Raw genomic sequence first — 21,205 nt, forward strand, 5'->3', positions numbered from 1 at the left:
CGTATTTTAGTAACGTTTATTTTTTTCAAATGTCTGCATGCAGTGTTATTATCATTGTTTTTCATCTGTGTCTTGGTATGTGGGCCGTATTTGCGATCTTTGGTTGTGTGTGTGTCCTCAGGTTTAAGTATTGTCTGGCGTGATTGTGTGCTTGCGGGGGCTACTTTGAGTCCCAGCGCACGCGTTGAGTTTCACATATGTGGCTTGTTAGCTGGGCCGTATTTGCATCTCTTTGGTTGTGTGTGCGTCCTCATGTTTAACTGTTGTCCTGCGTGAATCTGTGCTTCCAAGTAAATATTCAAGTCTGTTACATCGTCTTGTTGTGAGGCTGCCTTTACTTCCCGCTGTAGCCGTTGGAGCGTGAATCTCGTGGTGAGTGAATGTTGCGCTTGCGCGCCCCTTTATTCTTTTTTTCTTTGTTAATGCAGCCACTTGTCCCAAATGTAACGTAAGTAAATGATTGAATGTGAATTCCGTTATTCAAGAATAGGCGTTTGGATGTGAAGGATCATTTAATGCGGCGCAGCTTCTTTGTAGACGTACGTCTGAGAAGTGATACGAACCGCGTCGGCGAAAGCCGCGCCCCTTTATTTCATCATAATGTAGCGCATCCCCCTGTGAGTAAGCTGACGCCCACAAAGTTATCGTCGCACAAAGTTATCGGCGCACTATCATGATACGGGCAAGGTGAAATGTTAATGTGCGCGCACATTGCTTGCGTCAGGCGCGCCCCTTTTTATTGTAAATGTGTTTTATCCCCGTGGAGAACGTTAACGCTTATGCCCATAAAGTTTGTTTCGCAACATATATTATTAACGCCGCATGATGACAATGTGCGTGAATGCGGCGCACCCTGTGGTTTGTATACGGACGTCTGAGAAGTGATTACAACTTGCGAATGTAAAGGCGCGCTACTGAATGACGCGGCCATTTTTTTGTTATTACATTTGTGGCACGGCCCTCTGAGTGAGTACTTTGACACGCCCACGCCTCTCTGAGAACGGTTACGCCCACAAAGTAATAATGTGTGTAGTTTGATACGCCCACGACCATGCCCCGTCACGCCCACGCCAACGCCCACAAGGGACTACTTTACCCCTAAGGTTCTTTGATGTTTCTAATGTATATGGTGACCACCTGTATAGCCTATGTCCATCTGCTGCGTCTCCCCTTTACAATGGTGTATTGGGTGTTGTGATTGGTGCTGTACTTCTTGAGTTTACCCGCCTCAAAGTTTTCAGCTCCCTTTATAATAGTATAGTAGAGTATAGTATAGAGTATAGATATAGATATAGATAGATATTATATTTGCATTTACATAGCTACGCAAAAAAACGGGACATGCTAGACATAAAAGTAACACCAAAAACGTAAGTCTTACTTTTATGTCTGACCAGTCCTGGTTTTTGATTTTCAAAATCTGGTCTCCCTGGGTCCAGGGAGAAAGGCTGTGGTCCTGTGGCAGGTCTGCCATGGGATAATGGGGGTCTTTGGAAACAGGTCTGCTGCCCACGTCTCGCGTCTGCACTGAAATAAGGGTTGTCAAGTTGAATGGCTGAAGGGAATTTCCCATGAGGTTTCTTTCACCTCCTCTTCTCGCCGCCTGCCTCCCACGGCGCTCGGCTGCTTTGCTTTGATACAAATAGCCGGATCTCGCCTCTTTGTGTTGTGGCTTTCGAGGCAGAGGCAGCGTGGGGAGATAACTGTTTAACCCCCTTCCTCACCCGCTTTCCATTAATGCGGACCGTCTGCTTCGGCTTTCTTCCTGCGAGAGGGGTATTTATTTCTGTCACTACGCGTACCCAGCGCCCCTCCAATCCCAGTGCTTCTGATACCCTAAAACAGAGGTTCCTAACCCTTTCGATGCTGATGACGAGCTCAGCTCGTCATCAGCTACGGCGCTCGTATGCTGATGACGAGCTGAGCTTGTCATGTAACGCGGTATTTTCAAAACCGCCACACACAGCGGGAAAAGCCGCCGCAGTGATGCGGTTAACCTTGGATCTGTCTGTGACACCCACTCAGGGGGTCTATGTCTATCACAGTCCCTCTTACAAAGCACTCGGGGACAAAAAAGGGCAATGAAGAGCTGTGGAGAACACAGACCAAGCCTATAGGTCTCGCCTTTGGGAATGAATGGCCTTGCCAATGTTTTTTAGTGGTGCTGTGCAACATAAAGACATAACAAAACAAGCATTGGCATAGCCAATATGTCTCACCTATGTCTCCACTGTTGAGAGCAACGTGCAGGGAAGACAAGTAAATGGAATTCACTTTCTTATAAATAAGGATTTGCACGGGAAAAGTTTAACAAGGATTTCAATGTGAAAAGTGAAGACCTCGGGGAGACTACCAAGCAAAGGTATATTGTTTGAGGGTCAGTGATGAAATTCACAAGCAGGTCCCACAGCCAGAACTTGAGGGCCTGGAGGCCATTCTGGGCGAACAATACTTCTGTCTTGGTGGCATTGAGTTTTCAGTTGTGGGAGGGCATTACGTCTTCAATGTAGGTTGGACAGAAATCAAGGTGGTGGCTGTAACATGTATCGTATTGTACTGTATTATGATGCAGCATTTATATGAGACATGCTTATGTGGGGCACTAAAGCGCATGCCTACAAGGGTAGCAGGCTACACCATGTAGGAAACTTTTAGATAGTGTTGGAACCCATCTGCATACAGATTCATATACATGGCTCCCCTTGAGATACGACTAGAGAATGGATAGCATTATTGCCGGGGGAGACATGGAAGGCTCCAAGTTGTGGTTCGGATTTACTCCCTGGTTCACCTCGTCCTATGTTTGCTTCCCCAGTTCAGAAGGTTGATAAATTGGTAATTCAGTGCCCCTTCATATAAATATATATACACCTTTTCTTCTTGGAGACAACACAGTGTCACTATGTATTATCTCCTTGCTCCCCTCGGATCAGTCTGCACCTGTCACACTCAGTGTCTCTAGTCATCTGGAGCTTCTGGCCTGCATTGCCTTCTCCTATTGGTTCCGACCAACAAGAAACATGTCTCTCTCCTTTCAAAAGTGTTCCTGGCTGCTATTTCCCGGATGTGAGTGCTCTAGGTAGATTTGGGGAGACTGAAAAACTAGGAGCTATTCACAAGGGCCATACAGAAGCACATTAAAGGCAGGTACATGGAAAAATACAGAGCAAATTGCATGGCCAAACGTGAAGCCAGCTCATGAGGCCATTGGTGAGTCCGCTCCAGGGAGCACCTTATAGGGCAGATAGGGAGTCAGTTATGTTAGCCACTCTGGACTTAGTTACAGTAGCCAATGGGGAGCCTTTCACCCGGGGCGGATCATCCGTATGAGTGTGGGTGTGTTGACCCGCTACTGCGAGCCCCTACACCCCAGACTCCATTTCCTGAAGAATTTGATTCCTGTAGGGGTGGGGCTATGGAGCAGTGCGGCGATCGATTGAGGCTCTATTAAAGAACTGTGCATGTCAGATTGTCCGTCTTTTTGCCCATGGCTAGCCTGACATGCGCAGTTCTGACTTCCATAATCAATGCTACTTGGGAGCTGAAAGAGCATCAACACAGCCCAATCAATCTCCGACGGAGCGTTGTGCTTCACTGACCCAGCCAATCAGGGCAGTGCTGTTATGCTGTTTGCTATTAAAAGCAGCATGACAGCAGTACATGGATTGACTGGAATGCTATTACCCAGCATGCACATGGTTGCCTGGTAGCGCAATTCTGGAGAATCAGCTCATCAAGGTAAGGTTATTTTTCTTTATGTTTATTTTAAATAAAGTTATATTTGCATTGCAAAGGTGATCGGTGCACATTCTAAATAAATAAAAAACATACCTATAAGCATGTCTGTACTTTAAGAAATGTTTTAACTTTTTATATACTCGCTGAAAAAGCACTTCAACACCTTATCAGGGGTAGCAAGCGCTATATAAATACAAACCTTTTTACCTCTTCTACCCCTTTGCTATCCTTCTCAATCCAAATAACTGACTAACATATCCACCACTCAAATAACTTATATTTCACTATACTAATTCAACACTAATCCTTTATAGTTTTTATATATAGGTTCCGAAGTAGCATGCTACTCGCCGAAAAAGCGCTTCAACACCCCACCAAGGGTAGCAAGTGCTATATAAATGCAAACCTTGTTCCCTCTTCTATTCCTCCACTAGCCTTCTCAATCCAAATAACTGTATAACATATCCACCACTCAAATAACTTTCATATTTCACTATACTAATTCGCCACTAATCCTTTATGAGTTCCGGAGTAGCGTGCTACTCGCCGAAAAAGCGCTTCGTCAGAGGCAGTAAGAGCTATATAAATGCAATTACAATACAAGACAATGTGCTGCACGTGCCTCACCACTTTTAAAAGTCTCCAGCCGCCACTGCCTTTCACAGTAGCTAATGGGAAGCCAGTGCAAATGGCAAAAGGAGAGCAGCTGCATGGGTCAGTGGGGAAGGCCACAGATCTACTGTATGGAAACGCTGGCCTGCTTCTAAGACCACGAGGACACGAATCCGCGCGCCCATTTGCTAATGAAGCCGCCTTTCTTTTCATGTTCAGAGCACTCACCTGCAGCTGCTGCAGTCAGGATTAGCCGGGTTCCCACGCGCCGCGTCCCCGATACTAATTGCTGCGTATTTACACACAAACATCTGGGAAGCCGCGCGCGTCTCTTGCCGAAGACTTTGAATCGAAAACGCATTCGCAACTTCCTAGCTGAAGAACTTCAAACGAAACAAACAAACGAGACGCTGCTGTTGGCACAACAGAGAGACAGACGCAGAGCTCAGCTCTGGGGCGCGAGAGGGAGCGCATCCCGCGGACGCAGCAGCCATGTTCACCCGGAAGCAATGCGGGTTATATCAGAGGTGCGTTTCACTCACGCAACCTTCACGCAAAACATCGCCTCTGAGACCATCAGAAAAAAAGAGACTCCAAGCGCATCATGTCACTTTAGACTGGAGTCTAATTGGATCTGACGCGGGACAGCTGTCAGAGGGGCTGAGGGACGGAGACGCAGCCCTAAATAATTGTGTGATTAGCACAACGTAAAATACCCAGGGATTAACAACTGTTTTCATCCCTCGTCCTATAAATGAGTTACACTGGCTGTTGCCTGCACAGCTCAGCACAAGGGGTCTATTGAGACCATCAAATGCCTAAAAACTCCCCCAGGAGCCTTTGGGAATGGCTTGACTGCAACTGGGGGAGGTAGACTGACTCCTCTTTATAGGTTGTCAGTCTCTGTTCACGGAAAGTCCCATCGGCCTGCTCATCACATTGAAGACAGGGGCCCTGTGAGTCTGAGCCTCTGACAGAAATTAAAGCTTGATTGGAACCCTGGACATTGCGCTTCTTGGAATGACCACCTGAGGGTGTATTACAGTACATGCCGCAGGGCGCAACAGGATATTTGTGCCAACGTCTGCAGTCCTTTCTATAATACGGATGGCGCGGAGCACATTTTGCACGAGGACGCGGTCCCTCATCTGCAACGGGAGGTGGCCATACCTTGGCACACCACGTTCCACTGCATGACATTACAGTTCATGACATCTCTATCAATGTGTATTTTGTAAGTTTATTTCTATGGTTTTACATACATTTGAACCTTTCTGTACATACATACACGTAGGTTGGCTTGGGTGATATTTTAATCCAAAGCTGTAATACTGTGCCTGGAATGATGAAAAGTTTTTGTAATTTTTCAGCTTGGCATGGATAAAAATAGGGCGCAGGGAGCTTTTTCTCCCATTGACTAATTTCAGTACCGCAGGACTGTACAGAGCGATATGACTGGCTGGCTCAACACTGAAGAAAATACAGCCACCATTACAGGACTCAGCCTCAGTATCCAATAAACGTTTAAAAAAGTTTAAAAAGTACATAATAATGGGGTAGGGACATCCTGACCCCCCCTAACACTTGTGGAGAGGGGTTCAGAGGAACCCCCTCAAAGCCAACTTTAACATAAAATAATGTGTGCCTTGGAGTATCACAGTACTCCTGTAAGACCCAGCACAGAAATCCTGTGAGGTACAGTTTAGCACAATACAAATTTTAAGGGAAAAAAAGCCTGGCGATTCACCTCCTGCACCCTACCCCTTTGGTGCATTTATAGATTGCTGTTCTTCTAATGGAGGTCTTACAATCATTCCCATCTCATCAATACTGTGAAAAAGCTACCGGCCAATTCTCATGTGATGTTGGTCCAAAATAAAAAGGCAAGAAACTGTGGGTTTGTCTCCTGTGAGGGTGTTGGGTGCCTGTGGGAGATTTGGCACAGAGCTCACCCAGGGGCCACCCCCCCCCGGTGTCCAATACCCACAGTCCAAGGCCATGTGCAGTGGGAGGTTGCCCATCTCTGGTTAGAATCTGTGCAGAGCCTGGCAGGAGGCCAGGGCCTGTAGCCAACTGCTCAGTGTACACAGCCAAAGCCCGTGCCAGCACCTAGGTCAAGGACAGAGCTGATGTTTTGATTGTAAATTGCCCTATTGATCTTTCTCCATATGTCTTGGTAATCCTTTTCACAGCTTTGCTGATTATACCAGCTTTTGTTTCTTTGTAATGATACTCATGGACCAAGTTAACGTCTTATCATAGATTATTCTTAAATACTTGTAACTCTTTACTTTTTCAATTGGTCATTGATAATACCTTCAATTCTTTCTTTAAATTTATTTACGAAATTGATTACTTTGCTATTGTCAATAGAAACTTTGGCCTATCTTGCAGATTTTTGGGAACAGGTTTTGACCTTAAGCCAAAAACATACCTCTGCATCTCATATCAGGTACTCTCACACTTTACCTTATTTAACATGGAATAATAGTTGCACCCCAAACTTTAGTGATATGAAAATGGTGCACCAAGTAACTTTCAACATGCACAATCACGTTTGTCTCCAGGGCTTATGCTATTGCCATGCTATAGACCCACAAATGTATGCTCAATATATACTGTATAATATGGCATTGTGATTTGAGATGCCATCAGTGATGTCATCAATGTTGTAGTTTAACATGTCATCAGTAATGAAATATGTGAGGTCATAAGCAGGGCATGACATGGGTGTAAGTTATAGTTAGCTCACTAAACTATAAATGCTAAATGTTTTAAATCATAATTCATCACGTAACTATAATCCTACTTTAGCCCTTACTTTATATAATTAATGTATCTTTTTTTTACCCAGTGGTGATTGCCACTGGGTAGTTACATCTAGGACCACGTTTCAAGAGGAAATTGATGTTAGTCATTGCTTTTAACTTTGTGGCAGTTTGACAAATTTACACTAAACATTCCAAAAAAAAGAAGTTCATCCTCCTCAGCTTCTTTCTGGAAAGTTTCAGAGTGACCGTGAAGCAGGGGCGAAGAAAAAAAGGGGGACCATACTGCGCTTTCCCCATGCCATTTTCCATAGAGAAACTGAACAGTGATACTGTAAAAATGACTGAACAGAATTCCACCATAATTGGCAGAAAGCTCAAAAAGGTTGCCACTTCTTTGCTTTAACCCCACTCACACCCCCCCCGAGGGGCCAGGACCAAGGGTATTTTTTATATTCATTAGGAAGGGGCATGTGTCCCCCTTCCTGGGTAATTGCCAGGCCCCAGGGACTCCATCCCCCAGAGTCACATGATACTTTTATGGGGATGGGGCAGCGCCACCCCCTCCCCCCAGGCCCTTACATGGTCCACAGACCCCATCTCATGGATCACAAAAATAAAAGTTTGCTCCAGCTGAGTGGTAGGAAATCTGTGTCCCCTGCCAGTAAGTGTGAGGGCAGGGAGTTGAAGCTCTCTCTACCCACACTCTTGCAGGCAGGGTACAGCAATGTCCCGGAGGATGGGGTCTCAAGGACACTGCTGCCATTGGGCCAAGGGAAAATGGGTTCTTCAGGGCCACTGGATGCCTCGGGGGCCCATGCCCCTCACCCAAAACTAATAATTAGGCCAAAGGAGATGCATTTCCCCAGGGCCATTCCGAGTCTCAAAGAGGGGTACCCGATGCACCTTTCCCCCCAAAAAAGAATCCTGCCCCGGGAGATGGGATCCCGGGGCCCTTCGAACCCTCGAGGCGGGGGCACACACCCCCTTGCCATTTAGAAAAGTGATCAGACCTGGGCAACGGTATCCTTGTGGCCTTCAGAAGGCTCAGGAAGGAGGGCAGCATGCCCCCTTCCCCTTTAAATCCTTGGTCTTCACTGCACCCCCAAAGATTCAGCTTCGACCATCGGTCTATATTGTAAATTACTAGCTGGAAGCCAGTGCTCAGAGCTCGCCATGGTGCTGCGGTGGGGGTAGTCAGACGAGGATGCAGTCGGGATTCAGTCGGATTTAATGCGCCAGCAGATTAACTTCTCTTCAGGCTGAGTTGCTAAGGCAGAAAAGTATAGGAGCTTGGCAGGTTGCCGCTGAACAGGGAGGACACAGCATCCACTCCTCCTTACTGAATGCCTCGAATTTGTTACATGGGAAGGAATGTGTAGGGATTTCTGGTCCTCCAGGCAACAAAGATTGTTTTTTTTGTACACCACAATAACCTGTCACTTGTGCAAAAGAATATGCTGGTAATGGTCTCCACAGAACCACCATCTTGCTCGGCGCTCAAGAGTTTGTGCGCATAATCATTTGTATTCCTGTTATCATGTAGATATGCACTAAGCAAAACCAAAGGGGATGATGGATGGAGTGCTGAACATTGCAAGCACTCACCCCCAGTCACCTGATCTGGGTCTAATCCATCATCATTCTTTAGCTCACTCTGCCACTCCAGTTCAGACATGGCCATATGCAAATCTGTCTGACCATGTGCCTCATGGGAACAGTTCAGCCCGAACCGCCAAGCCATGTCTTCCCTAAACCGGAAACAAGCATCCTGGGACGGGTTTCTGGCTAATCAGCCATCATCAGCTAGGCTAGCTTGAATCCAGTGGCAAAGTGAGCAAGGGACCCACGTCTGGGCATACCCTGCCAACTTAGGGCGAACAAAGCAAAACAATGCATGGCGAAAAGTCATCTAGCATGTTCCTGTATAGACTACGCTGTCCTTTCCTGGTGCCACTAGAATGTTTCTTTGTAAAGACCACCTTTCACTCATGCTCTTTCTCGTCAGAGGTACTAAGCACTATATTAATGCAATGAAACCGGTCCCAGGATGCTTACTCCGGTCCAGGGAGGACCTGGCCTGGCAGTTTGGTCTGGACTGTTCCCATGGGGCACAGGGCCAAGACTGATTTGCATATGGCTGGGTCCAAACTGGGGTGGCGTAGTGGGCAAAAGAAGGATGGATTTAACCCAGATCTTTTGACTGGGGGAGAATGTTTACATTGTCAGCATTCCGTCCATCATTTACTTGCTGTAACACTTTTCGCCCTAAGTGGGATGGGTATGCCCAGACGTGGGTCCCCTGTTCACTGTGCCACTGGATTCAAGCTAGCCTGGCTGAAGAAGGGTGACATACCCTGAAACCGGTCCCAGGATGCTTGCTTCCGGTCCAGGGAGGATCTGGCTTGGCAGTTCGGTCTGGACTGTTCCCATGGGGCACAGGGACAAGACTGATGTGCATATGGCTGGGTCCAAACTGGGGTGGCATAGTGGGCAAAAGAACGATGGATTTAACCCAGATCTTGTGACTGGGGGAGAATGTTTGCATTGTCAGCATTCCGTCCTTCATTTGGTTTTTGTTTGCTGTAACACAATAGCAACCATGTCACTTGAAGATAAGGCATCTGATTCAGGTTTCTGTGTTTATTTATTGCATCTCTTTTTGGTTCATCAATTTAACTGCAAATTAATTAGGTGATTGAGTTGTAATACACAAGACCCACAGCACCAATTAATAAAAGTTGTGGGATTTCGAATCTCTTCCATTTTGCTAAAGTTTGCTTCTACTGATGAGCCCCTGAAGGACCTGGTGAGTATAACAATGCATGGCGAAAAGTCCCCTAGCATGTTCCTGTATGGAATAAGCTGTCCTTTCCTGGTGCCACTAGAATGCTTCTTTGTAGAGACCACCTTTCACTCATGCTCTTTCTCGTCAGGGGTAGTAAGCACTATATTGATGCAATTACAATTACAGTGCTTCTGTCTATAGTGAGTTTATGACAGTGGAATGTTCCTTTGTAGGTGAAGGCCATGTCGTATCACGCTCCTCTGTAGAACTAGGCAATACATGTGGCATGATTATGGCTAGACCGTGCACAGGCATTACCCATGTCCTAGTGTGCTTCTGCCAGGATTGGGGGTAACGCCCCTCGCATGCTCCTGTCTAGACCGAGGAACCCCCTTTTCCAAATCCCTGTCTAGTAGAACACAATCTTCTTTCACTCATGTAGTGACATAGCAAGGGGGTGGGGGCACGATTTTTTTAGGGAGGGGCGGGTGTCCTATCCCCCTCCCCGCTCTTACCTGTGGCTGTCGTGGGGCGGCAGACGCAGGAATCACCAGCACCCCCCGCTCTCCCATTCGATGCAGGGACCGCCACGGGCAGCCAAAGGTCTAGCTACGCCGCTGCCCTCATGCCTTTATTAGAGCCTGTCTTATCCCATAAACTAAACTCAGCATTTACTAGTCAAGTGTTTTGACCTTCTTAGATCAGGCAGTTTCTGGCAGACTCCACAAATATACCTTCTAATCGTGTCATGTATGTAGCTGGGATAGGAACAGACTAATTTGCATGTAGCCAGGTTCTGAGCTGGGATGGTGCAGTGAGCTAAAAAACGGTGATGGATCAAGCCCTGATCTCTTGACTGGGTAAGAGTATTCTGCATCATTCAGAAACTCTGTCCATCACCACCCCCTTTTCCAAATTTGTAGCTGGATCTACGCCAGGGAGAACCTTCTTCATTATTCTTGGATCAAAAAAGGTCTACGAAATTAAATGTCCTTCTAAATACACAATCAATGTTGGGACTTTTGAGACCAGGGAAGACTTGCAACAACAAAGTGTCTAAGAGGCTGCTCCTGTTGAGTAAAACTATTTTGAATGTGAAATGTAAATACGAGAGAGGCCCTAAAAATAACAATGTCCCGCCCTTCACCATTACGCATTTATTTTAGTCAGGCAACTTGCCAAGAAGTTTGATCCTAGAGGTCAGAGTCTGCATCAAACAAGGATGCTGAAAGATGGGCAGCGGCACAACTTGTTTGTGAAGTAAAGGGTCCTTCGGCCAGACACATTGAAGGATGACAGGCCAGCGTTGCTTCCCCCATGGAGGTATGACTGGTCCTTTCAAACTTCTGATTGTGTCAACTTTAGTCTATCTACAGCTCATATTGTGCTAAGCTGGAAAGAGAAGTCACTGATGTGGAATGTATGTTCCCGTGCAGCGCTTTGTCCACAGGTATGACCGCAGTGGCTGCCTCCTTACCTTTCCAAAACTTCCTTTCCCCAGAACTTTAAGGAAAGAGAAGTCTGACAGCTTCATGCGGTCTCTGTTTCCATTATTGTCAAATCTGGCCGTCGAGTTGGCCATCTTTCCATCTGCATCTTTGGGTCCGGGGCCAATTTTTGCTCTCTGAAAAGAGAAGAAGCACATGTTTGCTATTAATGTGTTTGGGATAGACAGTGTTGGATAAATCTGATGCACAAGGCATTAGCCCACGCCAGGTCAACGCCAGAAAGGGATTCTTTACACTGAACCACCCTCTTCTGCTGGCTCACTCTGGAGAAGGCAGAAAATCACATGAAAATCTACTTTATCTCTTCACAAACGAAAAATAGCCTCTTATTGTTCACAAAATTGCCCCTCCTTCAACAAACCTTGTGCATCCAGAAGTACGCCAACACATCCCCAAAGCTTCATTCCCTCAAAACTCCAAGACACCCCCTAATCTTCCATCCCTGAACATCCCAAGAAACTCATCAACCCCTGGTTTTACCCTATGGTACAAATAGGGCAAACAGGAACTCAAAAAAGAGAAAGAGAGAGAAAAAAAGAAAGGAAAGAGAGAGAGAAAAAAGAAGAGGCAATGAAAGACAGACCATATGAAAAAGGGCATGAGAGAGAGAGACAGAGAGAGAGAGAGAGAGAGAGAGAGAGAGAGAGAGTGTGTGTGTCTCTCTCTCTCTCTCTCGCTCTCTCACACACACACAACTGGAGTACTCTGTCTCCAATGTGCAAAATCCATGTTGACGGGGATAAGGTATCATTTTTTAAATGGTCAAAGCAAGTGATTACACTCCTAATGGACTTAGGGTGACTACAACTTTAAAGCCGAACACCGGGACATTTCCCAAACATAGAAGAAGGATTACAATTTTACTGCAACCCATTGCTCCTTAGGAGAGAATTACAGAAGAGGCAGTAAGAACATACATAAAAATTCCATTTTAATGGCAGTAGCATGCCTGTTAATAAAATTGCTTTTATATAGCAGCTGCTAACTATTCCTGCTTTGCAAAAAAATAAAAAGATACCTCCAACCGTTTTCAGCCGACCCTGTCTGAAAACCAGGACATGAGCTCAATTTCCTAAAATCAGCCGGGACAGCTGGTGAAAAACAGGGACTGTCCGGGTAAATCCGCGACGCCTGGTCACCCTACTTAGGCTGCATAAAAACAAAAGTAAAATACCATCTGCTTTACACCAAAACCCTGATGGCACCAAGCAAGTGAAGGAAGTGAGCCCGGCCCACCCTAAAAGTGCTCTCTTATCTTGTACATCCAAGCACCTGTCCATTCACCCGTCCATGCACCCTCTGATATCCACCATTTCACCTTTGCATACTGTTATCGATTTGTTCTTTCATCCATGATTCAATGTTTCTCCATTCCATGTAAATGTAAAGGAATTTATATAGCGCAAATCACCAAACGGTTTCTAAGCGCTTGCTTAGGGGAACCCGTCCTGGTATTCCCCTGTGAGATAACCCCGGCAGGGTATCCGCAAGGTGAAAGCCAGGCATCCGCCGCGAGGGGCCGTTGTGGAGATTAAGCAAGCTATTGCCCAGAGTCGCAGAGTGTGAACCCGTGAGTCGAGTAGGCACCGGAGCGAGAATTGTAGAGTCCATGGACATTTTAGGACTCAAGACCCCGCCGAGCCGGGAATTGAACCCTGGTCCCGGGCTGACCTCTGCTTCCAGGTTTGCCTCCTCTAACCAGTGAGCCACACTTCTCCATCCAGGGCTGGCTTTGGCGCTGATTGCGCCCTGCGTGTGATTCTCTTTTGGAGAGCCCCAATGACCTTGTCTCCACAGATTCCATCACTACCACCCTCCAATAGTGCCTCATCTCTCCATAGCCCCTCTTCCACATGCATTTGATTTGTTTTATAGTGCCTCTCATACCAGCTTAGGGTGTCAGAGCACTTTACATCTCACACACAATACATGGAGACAAAGAATCATACATGTGTAAATCGGTGTATAGAAAATGTTACATACAACAATAGGGTTACAGGGTGCAAGAATCACATGTTATCCATGCTAGTAAGCAGTATATTTTAAGAGGGCTTACTCTGGAAAACACAAACTCAGGATTTAAAAGATACAACGGTGGATAGTTTTCACTTTACTGATAAGAATGGTTTTTTATCCCCACGAACCCTTTTTAACAATAGGAAGATTAAAATTGTGGAAAAAAGATTATGGTCTAACTTATACCATGGAGTCTGCATGCACCTCCTTGATGACAGTTTATAGGTCACTGTGATATATTAGGATTGTAACTTATGAGCTGCAAGTAAGAAAGGGATCTCTATGACAACAGCAATAACCCACTGAGCTATCTACATAAACTTCAGTTCTGTGATATTCCGTGTACACGTTCTTTATTACAGGTATATTAACCCTCTGCACTACCTTATTATGATTCAAAATGTGATCTCTCTCCAACAGGAACATTAATCATCAGAGTTCTCTTCACATTGTTACTGTTGCCTGAAAACTGCTAGACACAAAAGGAACCCTGCAGCAGGTGCTTTTAAAAGCGTGTTATTTTAACACAGTGTGCCCCGGGGGTAAGTGCCAGGAGTGGCTGCACCGGTCCCCCTGCCCTAAAGCCAAACCTCTCTCTATCCTTCCATTGTTTATTCCATCCAACCATACGTTCACACATCCATCATCTATGCATGCATCCATACATCCATTCACTCATACACCCATCTTTTGACTTATCCACCTATGAATAGATCCATCTTCTCAGATTTCCCTTTACTCTACAACCCTTTCACCCATCCAGTCATCTGTCCATTCAGCCACTCATTCATCGTTCCTGTCACACATCCTCCTTCTCTTTCACTTCTCTTTCCTTTCAACCTTTCCCTTTTCCATCAACCCATCTTCCTTTCTAACAGCATTAGGAGCTTTTTTTCTGCTGAGCTGCTGACAAAAGAGGCCTATTAAAAAAACACACCCCCTCCTACAGATGCTAAAGATTAGGGGGCTTATTTAGAACGCCCTTGCGCCACTTTTGCGTCACTTTTCCCATGTTAAAAATGATGCAAAGGTGGTGCAAGGGCCTTGTAAATGTGCACCAAGGTGTTCACGACGCCCCCGGCAGCTGCCATTAGTGCAGCAGATGCAGAAGAGCCCAGAGCCCTGAAGGGCTCGTTGAACCCTGAAAATTGCTGTATTTACCACCCCAACAGCTATTTTCAATGGTTGCAACAGGGCCCTGGCACCGTCTGCCTCCCTGCTTTTGCTGTGCACCAAGTAGTAACATGAATGACAGAATATCTCTTACTATATATAATGCACACAGTGTGCTATGCGACTGATAGCCCTTGGTGGGGAGAGAAGCGGATGATTGTTTTTTCTTCACAGTGCATGCACGCCTCTCCCGCCAGCACATGAACCACCACACTCCTAGTGCCAACACTGGATAACAAGGTCAGACTAATGCTCTGTCGCCTCCGAGCACGGCCCAAGCAAGCGTCCACCCTCGCTCCACCAGATGTGTGCGCTCTCTAAGCGCGCATCCCAGGTCCCATGCCCTTTCAGGGTTGCGCCATATTGTGGCGCGCGCACAGGGCGCAGTCTGGCGTGAAATCCCATTACCCCGCGCGCAGCGGTGCGCTCGGGCCGCCGCGCGCCGCAGAGGCGAGGGGCACGCGCTATCTCCCGACCTCAGCCGGAGATAATTGCTTATTTCGCGCCCATTCCTGCCGCACGCGCCTCTGCGCCCCCTTCCTCAAGGTCACCCGCGAGGACCCGCTCGAGCTCCAGGGCAGTGTTTGCTCTGAAAAGAGGGATCAAGGCTCGGGCCGGGCACCCGGGGGCCCAGCGCGCGCCCCCGAGCCCGGAAGTGCAGCCGCGGCCTAGGAGGCTGTCGTCGCTGTCTCAGATCTCTGGATGAGCTCAGGGGAGAGCTGCCGGAAAATCCACTTAACGGCCGCAAGTGCATTAAAATAAAAAGTGTCCTAAAAACCCCCGAAGCTAAATTACATCTGAGATCTACAGGGCTTTGCTTGCGAGTGAAGTGTTGAATCTCCACGAGGGATGAAGTGTAATCCGAACAGGACCGAGCCAGGGTAGCAGAAAATTGCACACCGGAAAGGGCTCTAGGAGTCTGTAAGGCATAGAACATCTGTAGTGAAGGCAGGTCACACAGCTCTCTCTGCAAGTGTGCCAGGTCCATGTGTGATGTGCTTCTCCAGTTCAGGCATGTCTTCTGCTCTCCCTTGTGAGTCCCGGCATGGATATACCAATGGCTTTAAGTGGGCCGGGTCTCACCCGTGCTGAGCACCAGCAGTTTTTAAAAGGAGGCCTCAGAAATGGACTATATCGGGCTCTGTTTTGTGCCCTGACACAGGCGGTCCATTTTTTCCCCCGGACTGTCGTTGTGCGCGTGCTCACACTGCTCACTTCTCACTAGTGGAGAAGTTACGGTATGACGTCATGCCAGGTGAGCCCTGTAGGGGAAGGAAAATCCTTTAACCCCTCCCCTGCTGATGACGGAACCGCTCCGTCATCAGCTACAGTTGAGCTGTGCTGATGACGGAGCGGTTCCGTCATGGCCCGGCCACCGCGCCTGCGTGGCGCTGATTTCGCGCCTGCGCGGCAGGTTTAATGAGCGGGGCGGGTCATGACGGAACCGCTCCGTCACCAGCACAGCTCAACTGTAGCTGGTGACGGAGCGGTTCTGTCACCAGCATGCGGCGGCCGCGCGGCCGCCCCGCCCCTTTAGCGCTGCGGCGGAATAGCCGCCGCAGCGAAAGGGTTAAAGAGTCATTTTCTCTCTGGCTTTCCCTTCTCTTTTTGAAACTCAGGAGCAGCAACATTGTTGTGGTGTCACCAGGGCTTCAAGTGGAAGCTTTTTCAAAAATATATACAAGCCATAGTTGCTGCTTATTTATCTTATGCAACTAACAACCATTGACAAAGCCAATAGTCCTGATTTCTTGTAGGTATGATGATACTTTTTGTATCAGATATCTGGATGCAATAACAGAAACAGCAAAATACAAGTCAGGCGGCACACTATGCTAAGCACAGATTTTTAGTTTATGTGTTTGTAAGCCAAGCCCTTAATTACAATGGCCACGCCCCTTTGAGAGACCCCCCAGTTTTTTCATCCCACTCAAAGCCCTGGATATACGGATTGCCTCTATGCTCGTCTCGGTTTGCAATATAGAGCTATGGTGGCCAACCTGACATTATCCCTTCGAAGGACACTTTGCACATGTGAAGACACGTGCTTGTGGAGACACTTTACCCACGCATAGACATCAGTAGACTTTTAGGGGGGCTTAAAGTCTTGTAGCCCATTTCTATGGTTTAATTTTAAATCCCCCTCCTCTAAATGAGGTTATTTTATGATATAATATGGCTGGAGATTGAGTTTATCGTCTGCAATTACTATTTATCCTGTCTTTGAGTTCTAATCCTTTCCCCACCTCCTGGTGTAACCCAAGACAGCTCACTATTGCAACTTTGGAGAAATAGGTTTCCATATAATAAGCGACTCTGGTATACAAATGGAATTAAATAGCCTTAAACTTTGAAACACCAATTATAAATATCAGTATGTAGCACACGCAGTGCGTACCAAAAACACATTGCCAGGTCCAGTGAGAATGTTTTAGCTCTGGAACAAGGATACTAGAAGTCTGTACCTTTTGCACTTTAGTTATGATCTTGCCTACTTACTCATTGATGTAACATGTACTATTTGTTTTTTAGAAACTGTGATTTTATCTATGAATTGTTTAATGAATTTTTGTGCTTTTATGGATTGAAATATATCCGAAATAAAGTCTTATTGAATAGAAGTCTAATCTCAGCTTCAACACTTGACCTAAATATGCAGGAAATAAAGACCGTATTCTAAAGTTGGGCAGGGCCACAACACTGACCTCTCCCAAGGAAAGGTAACCCCTTGGCTTTGCCATCAAAATCACTGCCACCCTAATTGCGGTCTATTGGACTATTTGGAAATGTAGAACCAGGAGACATAGTTTTTAATCTTGGCCTCCAATTTAGCCAAACTGTGTGCTCTTTAGCAATCACTTTTTGAATGTATTCCTCTGCTCCCTTTTTGATAACATTGGGAGTCTTCAGAATTAGTGTGAAAGATGCTAGTAAGCATGTGATTGAAAATAATGTAATGGATATTACCTGGGGGAGAAAAGAAATACCCAGTCTCTTTGGGCATTCACTAGAATGCAATATGGTGGTAAATAAAAACAAGTAGTAGTGTGCTTCACTCCGGTGTTTACTGCTTTAACAAATTCTTTGATCCTGAGCGACTCATACTCCCCCGGTGCGTCTGTTCACTGATTAACAAAATGTCAGCACTCTAAAACACGCTTAAAGGAAGATTTAAATACCACAGCACCAGGAAAGGTCGCCAGCATAGTTTTCATTCATGTTTGTCAGCAAGTGGCTGTTTTGCATCTCAATAGCTGAACGGGCTCCTATTGCTGCATTGGCAAGGTCTCTCCTATAGGCTGCTGTTTCTCCCTCCCGGCCATCGATAGTACCTCTTTTACAGCTCTTCCGGGCTGATAGAGGGAAAATATTGCTCGCCCTTTGAGATGGTTACAGGTTGAGCAGAACCAAAATGCAGGATGGTTGGCATCTGCTCTGTCCTGGCCCCTCACCCACACTTCACCCATAGGCAGTTGGATAAAAGATCTCCGACAAAGAGCCCCTCTTTGAGGTGAGCCCGTTGGGCATTGCACCGCCTGCCCAACGAGGAGCATTGCCGATGATGAAGCATGACACTCGCAATGGTGTGTGAGGCCATTATATCCAACAAATTGGATACCCAGGGGTGGTCCTCCATCGAGCACTATCCCTCCTACCTTAGTGACCGTTTCCTTCTCCTTAGGAACAGCTCAGTCAATTTTTTGTTGGCATCCTGTAGTGCCTCTATGGGAGAGAGAACACAATTCATGACTGGAGAACTCACGCGCAAAGTGCGGGCCGGATGGCCACGGTACGTACAACAGGGAAGGGCTATGAGCATGAATCAGACTGGAAAACCTAGAATAGATCTGTGGGAGGGATATGTGTTGCTGTCAGTGTGTCCGCCTAGGACCAATACAGGAAGGATATAAGTGCTAAGCTTGATGGGGGACACAGAACATCTAGTGATGGGTTATGCGCAGGTATCAATCTAGGAGACCTACAACAGATCTAGGGCAGGGATATGTACTGGTCTCTTCCCGAGAAACCTAGACCACATGCAGAAGAGATTAAAAAAAAAAACTTAATAGCATATGTGCCAATGTCAGCCTTGAGGCAGCAGTCAGGAGCGGGTATATGTCAGCCTTGTATGCAAGAACTAAAACCGATACTACAGTCAGGCATCCAGTTAAAACCATAGTCTAAGACACTTAGAAAAGATACTCTAGGCGGACAGGTAAATAGGATTTTGGAGACTTAGAACTTACAGTTCATGAAGAGGGACATACAGCCCCAAGGTCTCAGAGAATAAGATCTGAGGAAATACTGTAACTGTAAAGCAGATAATGCAAATACTATATATCACCCAGGGTGTCCTAGGCCATTAATAGATAGAAATGCTAGCAAGAAGGTCCAAACATACAATCCTGGGAGCTTTAGGAAAGATATTGTGAGAAGGAAGGCAAACATGCAGCCCAAAGGATTCTGACTCGGTGGTCAAGAAGAATACATTTTGTAGATCAGACTGGCTGATATCAGACAGAGCCTAAAGGTCTCTCGTACACTCAGATCAGACACTATAAACAGACTGAGATCAGACAGCCTACAGGTATTGTGAGAAATTGGGTTACTGGTTGGAGGAGGTGAAACCCTACTTAAGCAGCAATCACCATCCTTGTCAGGGTGAGGTGCAAGCAAACTCCAAATTAACCTGTGCTCAACCCTCCAGCAGCTTAGCACAGAGCAATAGGCGTAATTTAGAGGCAATGTGTGAAGTATTTATGCAGCACTTCAGACAGTAATAACATGAAAACACACACAAGAAAAACCCCACATCAATTTAGAAAAATAGAACAAATATTAATAAATAACTCCAGATCAAAATGACAAAAGTCCAATCAGAAGACTGGAGACATGCAATTTTTAAGATTTAAGTGAAAATAGCACCAAAAAGCCCAAAGCGCCACTCACGCTATCTGGTCGTGCGATTCCAGGAGAAAGTCACAAGATCAGGTCGACCGTGAAAAAGTGCAAATTGGATACAGGCACCAGATTAGTCCTGTTGAAAAGTTATCTTCCTAGTTCAGAGTCCCTTTTGCGTTAAGGTGCCCATGAGGAGCATGAAGCAGCGTGGATTGTAGTTCTTGTAGCATTAAGAGCAGGCCGGAAGCCGCGGACGGTCATCGCTCTAGCCCAAAGATCCTGTTGTCATCGCAGGGGTCGGCTAGAGCTTCATGATGGTGCTCTCCGCGATCGTTCGATGCTGTAGTGCGAAAGGTTGTGTTGATGAAACGTCGCAATGGTGAGCAGTGTGAGCGACAAGGTTTTGGCACCAACTGGCTCATTTTCAGTTTCAAAGAGCCCAAAAACTTCAATTCAGCTCCACGGAGGCAACACCAAGGGACCAGGACTTGAGGGGGTACCACTAGGGGGTCAGGGACATGTTCCATCTGTATCTGGGTGCTGGTTCAGGTGGTTGGGAGCCTGTTATGTCTCTGTGGTTCTGAATAGGAGGCCAGCAGACTAACCCTTGGAGTCCCACCTGGGTTCAGGTGCAATTGCAATCCCTCTAACTCCAGCAGGGCAGCATGGCAGCAATCCGAAAGACTGTAGTCCATCAGGGCTGCAGTCCAGCAGGGTGGAAGTCCTTTCAGCAGCACAGCAGACCTTCCTGGCAGAGTCTCCACAGGTCCTGAAGTGTATTGAAGAGTTGATGTCTGGGGTCCAATATTAATACCTGGGCCTTCCTTTGAAGTGGTAGAAGCTTCTAGAGGTTTCCCTTTGAAGTGCACAGGTGGCCTGCCTCCCTGGCCCTGGCTCCAGACTAACTACAGGGGATATGCAGTCCTTTGTTTGGGGGCAGGACACACCCTGTTCAAGTTTAAGTTGGGCTGTACTCCGCTCTGCCATTCCATCCTGCTAGTGATGACCCATCCATGCACACATAAACTCTCCATTGTATGTGGCTGTCTAGGAAGAATACACAAAGCTCGACTGTCAGTTACACCCAGTCATGTGATCCAGACACAGGCTGCAGGCACTAAATGGCTAAGGCAGGAAAATGCCAACTTTCTAAAAGTAGCATTTTCCCACTTTACTATAATAGAGGATTTTCCATTACAATTCCAAAGACACCAAAGATGAACTGGTTACCTGTTCCTATTTGGAAGTTCGAGCTTATTAAATGTAATAAGGTAACTCCATCATTATCCTATGGGAGAGGTAGGCCTTTTAGTAGTTAAAAATTAATTTCAGAGTTATTCACTAGTAGGAAAAATAAAACTTAAAAGTACATGTCCAACGTTTTAAATACACTGCACCCTGCCCTCAAAGCTGTCAAGGGCCTACCTTAGGGGTGACTTACGTGTATTAAAAAGGAAGGTTTGGGTCTGGAAAAAAGTTTATTTAGTCAGGTCGAGTTTAAAACTGCACATACAGGCTGCAATGGCAAATGTGAAACATGTTTAAAGGGCTACTTACAAGCAAATTACATATTCCAATTGGGTATAAGCCTAGTCTACCATACTTTAAGGAGAGAGTACAGGCAATTTAGCAGTGGTTAGCAGTGGTAAAGTGCCCAGAATACAAGGGCAGTAAAAATGAAGTCAGCAAAACAGGAGGTT

General features: G+C 46.4%; 1 protein-coding gene across 2 annotated transcripts in view; it reads right to left on the minus strand.

The window, feature by feature from the left end:
- The window catches only part of PRKCB (protein kinase C beta), a 963,846-nt gene that overhangs the window by 328,225 nt on the left and 614,416 nt on the right, over positions 1-21,205 (minus strand). For both annotated transcript variants that reach the window (XM_086940462.1, XM_086940461.1), the window contains exon 9: positions 11,384-11,530. In XM_086940462.1, coding sequence (XP_086796588.1) covers positions 11,384-11,530 — 147 coding nt within the window. The remainder of the gene's footprint in view (positions 1-11,383; positions 11,531-21,205) is intronic.

This window comes from Lissotriton vulgaris, chromosome 10 (assembly GCF_964263255.1).
Source record: "Lissotriton vulgaris chromosome 10, aLisVul1.2, whole genome shotgun sequence".
NCBI classification, from domain to species: Eukaryota; Metazoa; Chordata; class Amphibia; order Caudata; family Salamandridae; genus Lissotriton; species Lissotriton vulgaris.